The sequence below is a fragment of the Oncorhynchus masou genome, chromosome 30 (genome assembly GCF_036934945.1).
Source record: "Oncorhynchus masou masou isolate Uvic2021 chromosome 30, UVic_Omas_1.1, whole genome shotgun sequence".
In the NCBI taxonomy this organism is placed as follows: Eukaryota; Metazoa; Chordata; class Actinopteri; order Salmoniformes; family Salmonidae; genus Oncorhynchus; species Oncorhynchus masou.
In genome coordinates, this window is record NC_088241.1 from 16,639,117 (window position 1) to 16,651,628 (window position 12,512).

Sequence of the window (12,512 nt, forward strand, 5' to 3'; positions counted from 1 at the left end):
ATGGAAGGCATCATGCTTAGATTGTAGGATGGCTGGGGTGTTAAGCATGTTCCAGTTTAGGTCACCTAGAAGCACGAGCTCTGAAGATAGATGGGGGGCAATCAGTTCACATATGGTGTCCAAAGCACAGCTGGGGGCAGAGGGTGGTCTATAGCAGGCGGCAACGGTGAGGGACTTGTTTTTAGAGAGTTGGATTTTTAAAAGTACAAGTTCAAATTAGAACACAGGAGTGATGGTTGCTGATAATGGGCCTCTGTACGCCTATGTAGATATTCCATAAAAAAAATCTGCTGTTTCCTGTTACAATAGTCATTTGCAACATTAACAATGTCTACACTGTATTTCTGATCAATTTAATGTTATTTTAATGGACAAAAAATGTGTTTTCAAAAACAAGGACATTTCTAAGTGACCCTAAACTTTTGAATGGTAGTGTATAATTGTAAATTACACAACTAGAGAATGTTATATGTGAAATGACTGGGCCTCAGAACTGTGGCCATCAAGGACTACAGTTGTGCACGTCCCTGCTCAATACAAACCACACTGGCATGCAAGCTATGTAGGCCTACCTCTTTGGCCAACAGGTGATATCTATACAGTTTTTCAGGTGTGGGATCGTGTCCTCAGCACAGTCTTCGGGCAAGTGACCTGTGGAAAGTAACTGCAGGAATACACTGTCACATATCTCTGGATGGCACCAGTAATCCCCTGACCACTCACACTAGGAGCCACCCACAGCCCTTGCACCACAATGGTCTCCCCACCATCCACCAGCAGGACAGACTCTAACGCCACCTACAGGGTAAAGGGAATGATACAATTTCACAAAGTTACATTCAAGATCGCAACATTTGGCTGCCTTTTCCATTCTTGATCAGTCAATCAACTACAAAGAATGGTGAGACAAAAAGATAAGTGTCTATTGTAAATAGATAAGTGCAAAGAGAGCAGTGAACACATACAAAGATTGACTCACCACCCTGCTATCCATTTTTGCAAGGAACACCAACCGACCAGGCTCTTCCAGCCATCATTGAAGTGCCAGCCATGTATTACAAACCATCAACACTGCTTTGAGATATCCATGACCTGTTTAAAGTCAGAACTCCAGATGGTGTGACACACTTTTAGATTTTGCCATGATCCTTTGATTTTGCTCTGACTTTCCTACTGCAAAAACGTCTCAATAGAGAATGTTGGCAAAAGTCTAAGTCTTTTGAGTTCAATACGATACTGTAACTGTTCTTTTCCAGTATGTCCAGTACAATATCTAATTCACTGCTACATTGTGCCCACGAAGTATTCACACATAAATTGCCCTGCCGAATCAGAGGTAAAGTGGGAGGGACTTCGTTTTTTTTTACGTTTATGAACTGTACAACGTTGGTGTAAATGTACTGATTTATAAAAAGGACATGTTTTTGCATTATGGAATAAGTAAGACACTGAGAGAAATCCACATACTCTATTAGTTAGTGATTTTAGAGCCAACTGTTGCGTACAGGCGACGCACATCCGCCGTGTCAGTATGGTTATTCGCCCTCCGGGATGATTGACATGAGAATTGCCAGCTGGATTTTTGGGAGAAATGCGTCTTACACTGGTTGATCTTTAAACACTGCTCGTCTGCATTTTTCTACTCACGTTGGGCCTTCTATTGTTGTAATGCTCTTGAAGTAGACCTATATATATACTATATTCGGAAGAATCATCTCTTCTGAAAACAGCAGCAGACAAGTAAGTTGTTTGTGGTGTCATGAAGCTATAGTTGGAGAGTACAATGTAACACTTGTTTATCCTGCTTGACAGGGAACGGAATCCTATACATGACCGTGGTGTCGTGTCAAACTCAACATCTAATACGAACCAAGAAGGCATTCGTTTGCGAATGATGAATTTTAATGGATAAACTTTATTTAAGTTCCGGCATTTAATAGCGTGAGATCATTATCTGAACACTTGGCTGAAATATTCAGGCAATAGCCTACGATATAGAAAACATACGTATATACAGACTATAGTTTATTAAAGACTACTGGTGTGGGTCACGTGATAGTATTATTTCTGCTAGCCTAACTAGTAGGCCTACATATTAAATATGAAGCCAAAAAAGGGTAACAGATTTTATGAGGGGGTACAATTGCTATTAAGAAAGCCTATCAGTTTTTAATACAACTGTCTGTGTTTGTGCGTGCGTGCACCAGGATGCTGATATATCCTCTTGGGAAAGGACTCCCACTGATCAAACAGTAATAATAGATATAGCTCCACCCTTTAACAGCTCTCTGAGCAGTTGCCACACCTTCATGCTTTATAAATCTCCAACTACAACTACATAGATATGAGTTTCAAACACTTTAATAACAAAGAGTTGTAAGAGTGACAGTGCAATAAGTACACAAATGTGAACTGAATTGATAAATATTTTGTAATACTTCTAACTGCTGTTTTGTTTCTTCTAGGACATGGATATAGAGAATGGAGAGCTGTTTTTCTGTCACAAAGAGGACAATATGACAGAGGAGAGTTGGGGACTGGAAGGACCATTTTCTTGCTCTGATGTTATCTATGCTGGCTCTGAAAAAACCCTGGATGAATGCACGGTAGACCCCCAAAGTGTGCGGATGGTTTCCCATTATGACTAGTTGTACAATATAGTGAGCCAAGTTGTAAAGACCTGGGGCAATATTTACTCAACTTTATTTATTAAAACATTATTAACATGTAATAATGTATTATACCCATTTGCTTAAAGTATTACCTAATTCCTCTCCATATGTTACAGGGTCTAAACGACAGCGAGCCAGAGGATGTACTTTATGCCATCAATCCAAATGACGTCTTCCCTACCAGAGACCCAGTGGAGACCTCCTCAGAGAGCGACAGTGGCATCTCTGAGGAACCCTGCTCCAAGAGTCCCCTAAGTGCCACGGTGGACCCCTCTCAGGTCCCCACAACTATCTATCAGGTGGTCTATGACATCAGCACCCTGGCCAACATCAAGACGGAGCCAGAGCAGCATAGTGTTGATGTCATTTCCATAGAACTGGGTGAGTGTGTGTGTGTGTGTGTGTGTGTGTGTGTGTGTGTGTGTGTGTGTGTGTGTGTGTGTACGCTAGCGCACACGCATCTGTGTGTGTGAGTCCATGTGTGTTGGGTGGGAGTTTATTCTCTTTTCCTACGTCTTCTGCTACAGATGATTGGAGTACTCAGATGTTGATCTCAGAGTCCTGTATCGTCAATGAGTTACCCCTAGTATCCGCTGGTAGATTTGACCATGGTCATCTTTCTACCCACTCTGGTACCACCTCAGGCCCCACCAGTCCAGACAGCCCACTGGTGAGACTTAAAAGGGGCAAGTTGACTCCAAAATAAGAGTTTTTGATATTTTCACACCACAAAAGTGGTCTTATGCCAAGATAAGTCCATATTCAATGGCATCTGTTGTGAAGATCCCGCCGTATGCATTAGGACAAAGCTGCAGGGCTCAATCCCAAATGAATAGGGAATGTTTTTACCATCAAATTAGATGTAATTACATAGTGACAATCTTTCCCGATGATTTATACAGGAAGCCTGCACATTTATTGTAAAGATGTGGTGAACTCCATAGGCCTCAATCCCTAATGAATGGATAAATAGGCACAATAAGAAGATAGTGGGGGAGGGGGATTGTTAGTCTGAGACCCCGGTGGTTGTTCAAGTGTCTCTCCATGGGATTATGGTCGTGAGAATTATAAACACAATACCCTCTTCTCCTGATCAGCTTTACCCTGACCTCACACTGACTGAGGAGGAGCAGAAACTGCTGAACCAAGAGGGGATATCTCTGCCCAACAACCTGCCCCTCACCAAGGTCAGACACACACGCACAGTAGATGGTACACTATTCTATGTACCCCAAATCCATTACTTCCCTGCATGCACTTGGATTACATTACTTTTGCATAACAACTTTGACATAACAAATGACTTTGCTGTATATTTTATATGATTTGACTGAAATTGACTGAAATTGTTTATCTCTGAGTTGAATTGCATCTAAATGTACTGGACTGAATTCCCTTCTAGGCTGAGGAACGGATTCTGAAAAAAGTGAGACGCAAAATACGCAACAAACAGTCAGCCCAAGACAGCCGTCGCAGGAAGAAGGACTATGTGGATGGGCTTGAGAGCAGGTGAGGCCTGAGGCTTCAATTAGGCTCCATGAAAATTGGACCCACTATGTAGTCCATGGTGGATAATATTCTCTATAAACAAGTCACTTGCATTTCCTTAGCATTTTCATTTGTGGTACAACAGTGAGGCATGTGCAGTAGGAAGTCCTGACAATGGGTCCTTATGTTCAATTCTGCCACTGAGTTATTGTTGACTCTCCCCAATGGTGTGACACTGTCGGACAGTAGGAATACTTTTCTGTCAGTGACCCTAGGTATTTTCTGTGTCTCAGGGCAGCAGCTTGCTCAGTGCAAAACAAAGAGCTGCAGAGGACCGTGGAACAGCTGGAGAAACACAACATGTAAGTTAATTGGCTAACATCACCTTTTTGCACTGATGATGCTCAATGAAGATGTTTGTGTCTTGTTAGTTCTGGTGTTTTTATAATATCTCCACGCACAGGTCTCTCCTGGCTCAGCTGCGCAGACTACAGTCGCTGATCAAGCAGACGGTCACTAAAGCAGCACAGACCAGCACCTGCGTCATGGTGAGATCAACATGTCTTTCATCCATGCCTTTGGGTACTTTCAGGGTGATCTTAAAAAAAAGTGAATTGAACGTGTGTCTGTTGTTTCCCATCAGATTATCATCTTCTCTCTGGGCCTCATCATCTTCCCAAGTTACAGCCCCTTCCACTGGGGCGCCTCATCCATAGAAGAGGACTATACACCAAAAGGAGGTTAGTTATCCATTTAGGAATTAATAATGGATAATTTTTCTTCTGAAAATGATGAAAGTTAAATAGCCTTCCCTCTTCTTTACCATTTCAGTTATCTCCAGAAGCATCCTCACAGATCCTGCTTCATCCTTGCAAGCTGCTGAGGATGTGGACAACCGTATCATTCAGCCCGATACCCTACCCGTTTCCCGTGACCTCAGCCAATCAGAACCCCCGGATGCTTCCATAATACCAAAGCAACCAATAGAAAGTCCCAAAATCACTGACATTGAGGATGTGGCCCTGGAGGAGAGCCAACCAGGGAACAGCTCGACTCTGGATGAAGGGCAGACTGAACCTTTGGCCCTGGTGTCAGCAACAGGAAAAGGGAGTGCAAGCCTTGACCCCACCAAACCAGCCCACACTGATGAGATGTAGACATTGTTGATGAACTAGTTTGACTACATTCCATTTGCTTTATAGAGCTCTTCAAAACTCCTTGAATTCATTATGAACAATGGACAAGTCCAATATGCTGCCCCATTACCACATTGGTTTTCAACAAGACCCCTTTGGGTGCCTTCAATGCCTAACCATTGCCTTACTCTTTTTTGGTGCTGTGGTGCAAACAAAGTTTAATCTGGGATTCGGTGGAATGGTCCTCAAAATGGGTTAAACATTTTTGACTGTTTTGACTTTTCTATTTAAGCACCACTTCTTAATGTTTGTATGGTAAAGATTTCAGTACATTTCTAACTTTGAACTCCGAGGAGTTAGTTAGTACATCCTGTGGGAAGGATGAAGGTTGTTAGATTGTAGCCTCAAAAACACCACAGATATGAATATATTGTTTTGGCTATGCATTCTTTAAGCAAGTCTTAGTGTACACCACACACACACTCCTTGAAAGTGAGCCTACATCGATGGATTATGTTTTGGACTAACTAACTACTCATGTGCAAACTGTTTGTGAAACTGCCTAGCTAGTTTCTGACTGGCATCTGTGCTTAATGTAGTTTGCAGCTCCCATAACTGAATGCTGAGAGACTCATTTGGCACTGTAAGCAAACTGTCTTTTGCGTGCACTTAAAAATGTCCTTTGGCCCTCATTCAGTTAAGAGGTAAACAGTGTGTACAATCCAAACATGTCCTTATCTTAAGCATGGAATTGTGGTCCAAATGTATACTCTTCACAAAACTTGCTATCCTAATTTTAGTGGTTGCTGGTGTCCTATTTTATGTGCTTTACTTGACTTTTTATATTTATTAAATGGGAACAATACTGGTTTTGCTTTATCGTAATTATGTAGCCTACCTGAAGTTTGAGTATTCAGAGCATGGAAGAAATCCATTAAAAATGTATTGACAACTGCCATAACAATGTTTGCCCTAAGGATAATCTCATGCTTTTGAATGCTGCTGAAGATGACGAGTTCCCCTCTTTACCGGTTACTCCGTGCAAACCTCCACCCTCCAAAAAACCCAACATGGACTCTGACATCGTGGCTACCCTCTCCTTACTCATCAACTCCAGGTCTGACGCCATTGAGACAATGGTAGGCGCAAACACTGTGGTTATCAAAGGCTTGAAAAAGACTGAAGTTTGCATGTCTTGTAATCAAGGATGTCAAAATGGGAGTGGCTAAAGTTGAAAACGTGTGTTAAATGTGGAACAGAATAACAATGTCTACCATAGACGTCTCACTGATCTGGAGAAATACACAAGAAGATGGAACCTGAGACTCTATGGTGTGCCAGAGGTGGAGAATGAGGATGTTCAACAAGAGGCTATCCACATTTTTTTAACCTTTATTTAACTAGGCAAGTCAGTTAAGAACAAATTCTTATTTTCAATGACAGATTTGTACCTTGTCAACTTGGGGATTTGAAGTTGCAACCTTCCGGTCACTAGTCCAATGCTCTAACCACTAGGCTACCCTGCCGCCCCGCATCTGCCAAGAAGTTATGCCTGCAGAGAAGAACAAAGTTGGTGATACCATCAACGTGCATCACCTCGGCAAGAAGCAACAGCAAAACGATTCAAGACCAAGGGGTATCATCATCCTCTTCACTGCCAGATACTACAGGAATGCCGTCTGGAAAGCTGCTAGGAAGAACACGTTCCTTCAGAGCCATGGTCTGCGTTTCGCCGAGCATCTCAGCCCGGAGGATGATTACTTCGTCTGAGGACAAGGCTTCATCAACGGTTCAGAAATCTATTTTCATCCCTAGAATCTCACCAGAGGGAACAGATGGTGGTTTCAGCCATGGTATTCTCATTTTCCTTGTACTGATTAACATTACCTAACAAGCCTCAGGTGACTCTTTTTCGGAACACTCAGGTACCTCAATGGTACCTCAATAATTGATTAGCTTGTTATTGTATGACCAGACCAGAGGAAGGTGTATTTTGTTTACAAACTCACGAAGAAGACTGAAAGTTGTATTTGTTTTTTATGTATACAGTAACTAAAATACTGTTTTAAAGGGGCATTCAGGTCTGTTCTGACTTTACACAGTTATTGTTCTATTTAGTTATTATTAGTTATTGCCAAGTGAGAAAGGTCTTAGGAACATGTATATGTAAAACATTTTTTACTCTATTTTTTTTCTAATCAGTTTTCATATGCACTTAAAATAGTAGGTACTCTTTTATTTTTGAAATTAATATTTTGTATTTTATTTATCAGAAAAGTGCCTGATAGCACTAAAGAGGGGTTTTAGTCTCTCTTACTACAGAGAACCCTTGGTTTGGTTTTGAAAATAATTTTCTGTTAAGTTAAATTTCAAAATCCGGATAACAACTAGCTCAGAGTTTATGGTATAAGCTATTTTCTCTTTAAATTGACTTAAATGGTGCATATCTCGGTTCCTTATCGCTTATGTTCACTGCTCCAACGTTTTTGACTCATTCTACAGTTTATACTTTTAAATTGTCTTTGTTATTTTGTCTTTGTCTATAGTTTCTCTTAATGCTAGGGGGTTACGAAACAATGTGAAGCGCAAGGTATTTCTTTTTATTTGCTAAACAATTTCGAACAGATTTTTGCTTTTTTCAAGAGTCTCACTCAATTTCTACTGATGCCAACTTCTGGAGGTCACAGTGGGACAACGATATGGATCTGAACGCTCTACTGGTGTCACTACAGTGAACAATATCTTTGGTGGTAATATTCTAGACTCGGAATGTGACCCCTTTGGTCACTTTATTTGTCTTGTGATCAGTTACAATGACATTACGCTCATTGCTGTAAACTTCTACAGGTACAACACCAAACATGAGAATGATGAGTTGCTTGAATCTATGGAGAAACATATACTTCATTGGTTATCTAAATTTCCCAATTCTTTATTATTGATAGGAGAGGACTTTAACATTACTATAGATAATTCATCTGATAGATGGCACCCAGGTAGGCCAACCAATCAGAATTTGGGTTTAATACTTTGGGTTTAATACTTTAATACTTTTATGGAAAAGTTTGATCTTAATGATATATGGAGAGAGAGGTTTCCGGTCAACAGATCGTTCACTTGGAGTAACAAAACAGGTTCCAGAGAGTCCAGAATAGATTTTTTGCTTATATCCAAATGTATTGATAGTGAGTGTGTTACTACAAATATTTGTGCTACTCCCCTCAGTTCATAGGGCCATTTACATTGATATCAAAATATTTACCCTTGATACTGACCTTGATAGAGCATCCTACTAGAAGCTAAATAGCTCGTAATTAAATAATAATATAGTTAAGTTTGAGGTTAAAGATCTGCTCTCACACTTATTGGGAAAGGGCTTGTGAAGAAAAATCATATTGCAAGAACTGGGAGCTCTTTACATTTGAGGTGTCCAAATACCTTAGAAAATATGGTAGGAATCTTGCTACGACCAGAAGAGCTGAGGAGGAAAAGGTGATCATTAAGATAACTTCCCTTTCTCAGAGGTCCCCAGCCGGCCTATCGGGTGAGGAGAAGATTGAACTGATTGAGTTACAAAATAAACTGGATAATATATATAGATTAAATAAACTGGATAATATATATAGATTAAAAGCAGAAGTAGACTTTATTAGATCTAGGAAAAAATGGCTTGAGGAGGGAGAACAGAATTTTTTATTTTTTTATTTCACCTTTATTTAACCAGGTAGGCTCGTTGAGAACAAGTTCTCATTTGCAACTGCGACCTGGCCAATATAAAGCATAGCAGTGTGAACAGACAACAACACAGAGTTACACATGGAGTAAACAATAAACAAGTCAATAACATAGTATATTTTTTTATCTATATACAGTACATTGTGTGCAAAAGGCATGAGGAGGTAGGCAATAAATAGGCCATAGGAGTGAATAATTACAATTTAGCAGATTTACACTGGAGTGATAAATGATCAGATGAACATGTGCAGGTAGAGATACTGGTGTGCAAAAGAGCAGAAAAGTAAATAAAATAAAAACAGTATGGGGATCCTAGTTCTTTAGACGTGAGAAATTTCACTCTACAAATAACACTATCCATAAGTTAAACATTGATGGTGTTATTACAGATTACCAAAAATGAATCACTAAATACTGTAGCAATTTTTACAGGAAATTGTATAGCTCTATGCACTCTCAGGAATCCACATATACGTTTTTTGACTCACTGAATAATGTTCACTCTATCAGTGATACAGAATCTAACAGTGTGATGAACCCATCAAAGTTGAAGAGATTATAGTCTTTCAAACATCGAAAGAACAATAAATCCCCAGATGTTGATGGAATTACTTCAGAATTTGACAAATTATTTTCTGAACAAGAAGCTCCCTTCCTACTTGAAGTCTTTTTAACAAGTATTAAAAACAATGTTCTCCCTCCTACAATGAGTCAGGGGAAATAACACTGATACCTAAGCCTAAAAAAGAAATGCTGCTCATCAATAACTGGCGTCCAATTTGACTTCTCAATAATGACTTTAAGATATAAGCCTTACTACTTTCAAAAATAATTAAATAAGTCCTGGATGCAATCATTGATGAAACACGGTCTGGCTTTATGAAGAACAGTCATATTTCTAACAAAATCAGCCTAGTATTAGACACACTTGACTACTCAGACCTAATAACTGAGGATAGCTTCATATTATTTTTGGATTTTCATAAAGCATTTCACACAGTAGACCATCAGTTCCTCTTCCCACTCCCTTGAGAAATTTGTCTTTGGGGATTTTTTCTGTACGGCTATTAAGACTCTCTATAGAAATGGTAACAGCTCTGTCAAACGGAAACATGGCACCTCACATCGATTTGAGTTAAAGAAAGGAATTAGGCAAGGTTGTCCTATCTCTCCGTATCTGTTTTTATTAATCACCCAACTTCTTACAAATTCTTTAACTAATAGTCCTGTATACAAGGTATTTCCATAGCTGGTAAAGAAATTATTAAAAGCCAGCTGGCTGGCAATACTACACTTTTTCTGAAAGACGATAACCAAATTCCCATATCGATCAATATGATACTATCCTTTTCCAAAGCGTCTGGTTTATATCTTAACATGAATACTTTTTATTTTATTTCACCTTTATTTAACCAGGTAGGCTAGTTGAGAACAAGTTCTCATTTGCAACTGCGACCTGGCCAAAATAAAGCATAGCAGTGTGAACAGACAACACAGAGTTACACATTGAGTAAACAATAAACAATATACACGTGAACTCATGGCTGTCAAAGATTGTGACACCTTCATATTATGGTATTCCAGTGAAAGAAGAACTTACATATTTAGGCATAACCATTACTAAGGATCAGAAGTCTAGAGGCTTACTAAATGTTACCCTCTTATTAAAAAACCCCAGAAGAAGCTAAATCAATGGCTACAGAGTGACTTAACTTTAAAAGGAAGAGTCCTAATAACTAAGGCTGAAGGTATCTGTCACACTGACCATAGAGAGTGGTTTATTCTCTATGTTGGTTGGGTCGGGGTGTGATTTAGGGTGGGTTATCTAGGGGAATTGTATTTCTATGGTGGCCTGATATGGTTCCCAATCAGAGGCAGCTGTTTATTGTCTCTGATTGGGGATCATATTTAGGTAGCCATTTTCCATTTGTGATTTGTGGGATCTTGACTATGTTTTTGTATTGTTGCTTTTGAGCCCTACAAGGCTGTACAATCGTTTGTTTGTTTTATCCTCTTTATTATTTTTGTTGCTGGTTCACATTCTAATAAATGATGATGAACCCAAATCACGCTGCGCCATGGTCTACCCATTTCGACGAGCATTAAAGTATCTCTAGGCTAACATATGGCGCTTTATCTTTATCTCTTGATGGTAAAATAAGCAAAGAGATAGAGCAGATGCTTTTCAACTTTCTGTGGAGAAACCGTACCCAATACATTAGGAAAACTGTTAAACTGCTGTAATGAACACTTATGAGTATGGTGGAATGAATTTTCTGGACTTTACCACCTTAAATAATACTTTTAAGTTCAATTGGAAAGAACAATTCCTAAGAAGAACCACTTCTATGTGGAATTTTATTCCGCATCATGTCTTATCTACTTTTGGTGGCCTTAACTTCATGTTGGTTTGCAATTATAATATTGACAAAGTTCCAGTGAAACTCTCTGCTTATCATCGGCAGGTTTTCTTGTCATGGTCCTAAATTTATAAGCATAATTTTTCTCCACACAGATATTATATATGGAATAATCGAGATATATTGTATAAAAATAATTCTTTGTTTTTAGAATATTGGTTCCGAAATAATAAATATCTTATTGGTGAGCCAACTAGTATTTGTTTCTCTTTTGGTCCATTCAACAACAGAGTGATACAAATCTTGTGTCAGCAGGATGTTGACCTTATGTCATGCCTTATTGGAACGGTTTTGTTGATAGTATCTGTTGGAAAAAGTTTGGATGTTGCCACACACATACCTACTCGTTAACAAAATTAAAGAAGTTTCCTTTAAAATTATTCAGAAATATTATCTTGCCAACCACTATATGAAGAAGTTTAATGAAAACATAATCTCAAATTGTACCTTTTGTAATGACCATCCAGAAACGGTGTTGCATCTTTTTGGCATTGTATTCATGTAAGGAAACTGTGGCAAGACATCATTAGATTTATAATTGAATACATTTATGAAGATTTTACACTATTGTGGAGGGATGTACTGCTTGGATTCTTTACCTACGATGGAATTAATTACATAAAATTGTTTCAACTTATTTCTATTATTCTTTTGGCCAAATTTCTACTCGCAAATGTACATTTACAAACAAAACACCACAATTTCTTACCTTACAAAAATAAATTTAACTGTATTTTAAGACAATTAAACACTCTACTAACAAAAAATCTGTTAAAATGATAAGTGTATGTATGTCCCATCAGGTCCTTGTGTAATGTGATATTGTACCCCCTAGCCCAATTATCCTTTGTGTGTTATTTATATATACTTATATTCCCCCATGTACTTTCTGTACACCTTATAGGATGTAGTCTGCCATCAAAATCCAAAGAAGAAGAAGCCGCTGTCAACAGGAAAACACAAGTGAGAAGATGGTGGAACTGGATGTTCTGTTTGAATCAGACCGCAAGAATTCCATCCACACCGTCAAACATGGAGGTGGAAACATTATGCTTTGGGGG

The 12,512-nt window shown here is 39.0% G+C and overlaps 2 protein-coding genes across 3 annotated transcripts in view; both read left to right on the forward strand.

The window, feature by feature from the left end:
- Positions 1–12,512, forward strand: part of LOC135522174 (thioredoxin-interacting protein-like) — a 328,799-nt gene that overhangs the window by 295,593 nt on the left and 20,694 nt on the right. The window lies entirely within an intron of this gene.
- LOC135522172 (cyclic AMP-responsive element-binding protein 3-like protein 4) lies at positions 1,524–6,164 on the forward strand. 2 transcript variants are annotated; one of them, XM_064948204.1, is made up of 10 exons: positions 1,524–1,740; positions 2,466–2,606; positions 2,789–3,053; positions 3,200–3,342; positions 3,770–3,859; positions 4,075–4,181; positions 4,454–4,522; positions 4,624–4,708; positions 4,804–4,900; positions 4,992–6,164. In XM_064948204.1, the coding sequence occupies exons 2-10, from the start codon at positions 2,469–2,471 to the stop codon at positions 5,315–5,317; spliced, it is 1,320 nt and encodes a 439-aa protein (XP_064804276.1). In that variant the 5' UTR covers positions 1,524–1,740; positions 2,466–2,468; the 3' UTR covers positions 5,318–6,164. The 2 variants fall into 2 exon arrangements, with proteins under 2 accessions (XP_064804276.1, XP_064804275.1); XM_064948203.1 differs by having other exon boundaries at positions 1,525–1,740; positions 2,466–2,621.

Excerpts from the sequence above, each read along its gene's own strand:
- LOC135522172 (XM_064948203.1), top strand. The coding sequence starts at position 2,469 with ATGGATATAGAGAATGGAGAGCTGTTTTTCTGTCACAAAGAGGACAAT. Across the intron at positions 4,709-4,803 it reads AGACCAGCACCTGCGTCATG|ATTATCATCTTCTCTCTGGG; the intron begins GTGAGATCAACA and ends GTTTCCCATCAG. Across the intron at positions 4,901-4,991 it reads GGACTATACACCAAAAGGAG|TTATCTCCAGAAGCATCCTC; the intron begins GTTAGTTATCCA and ends TTACCATTTCAG.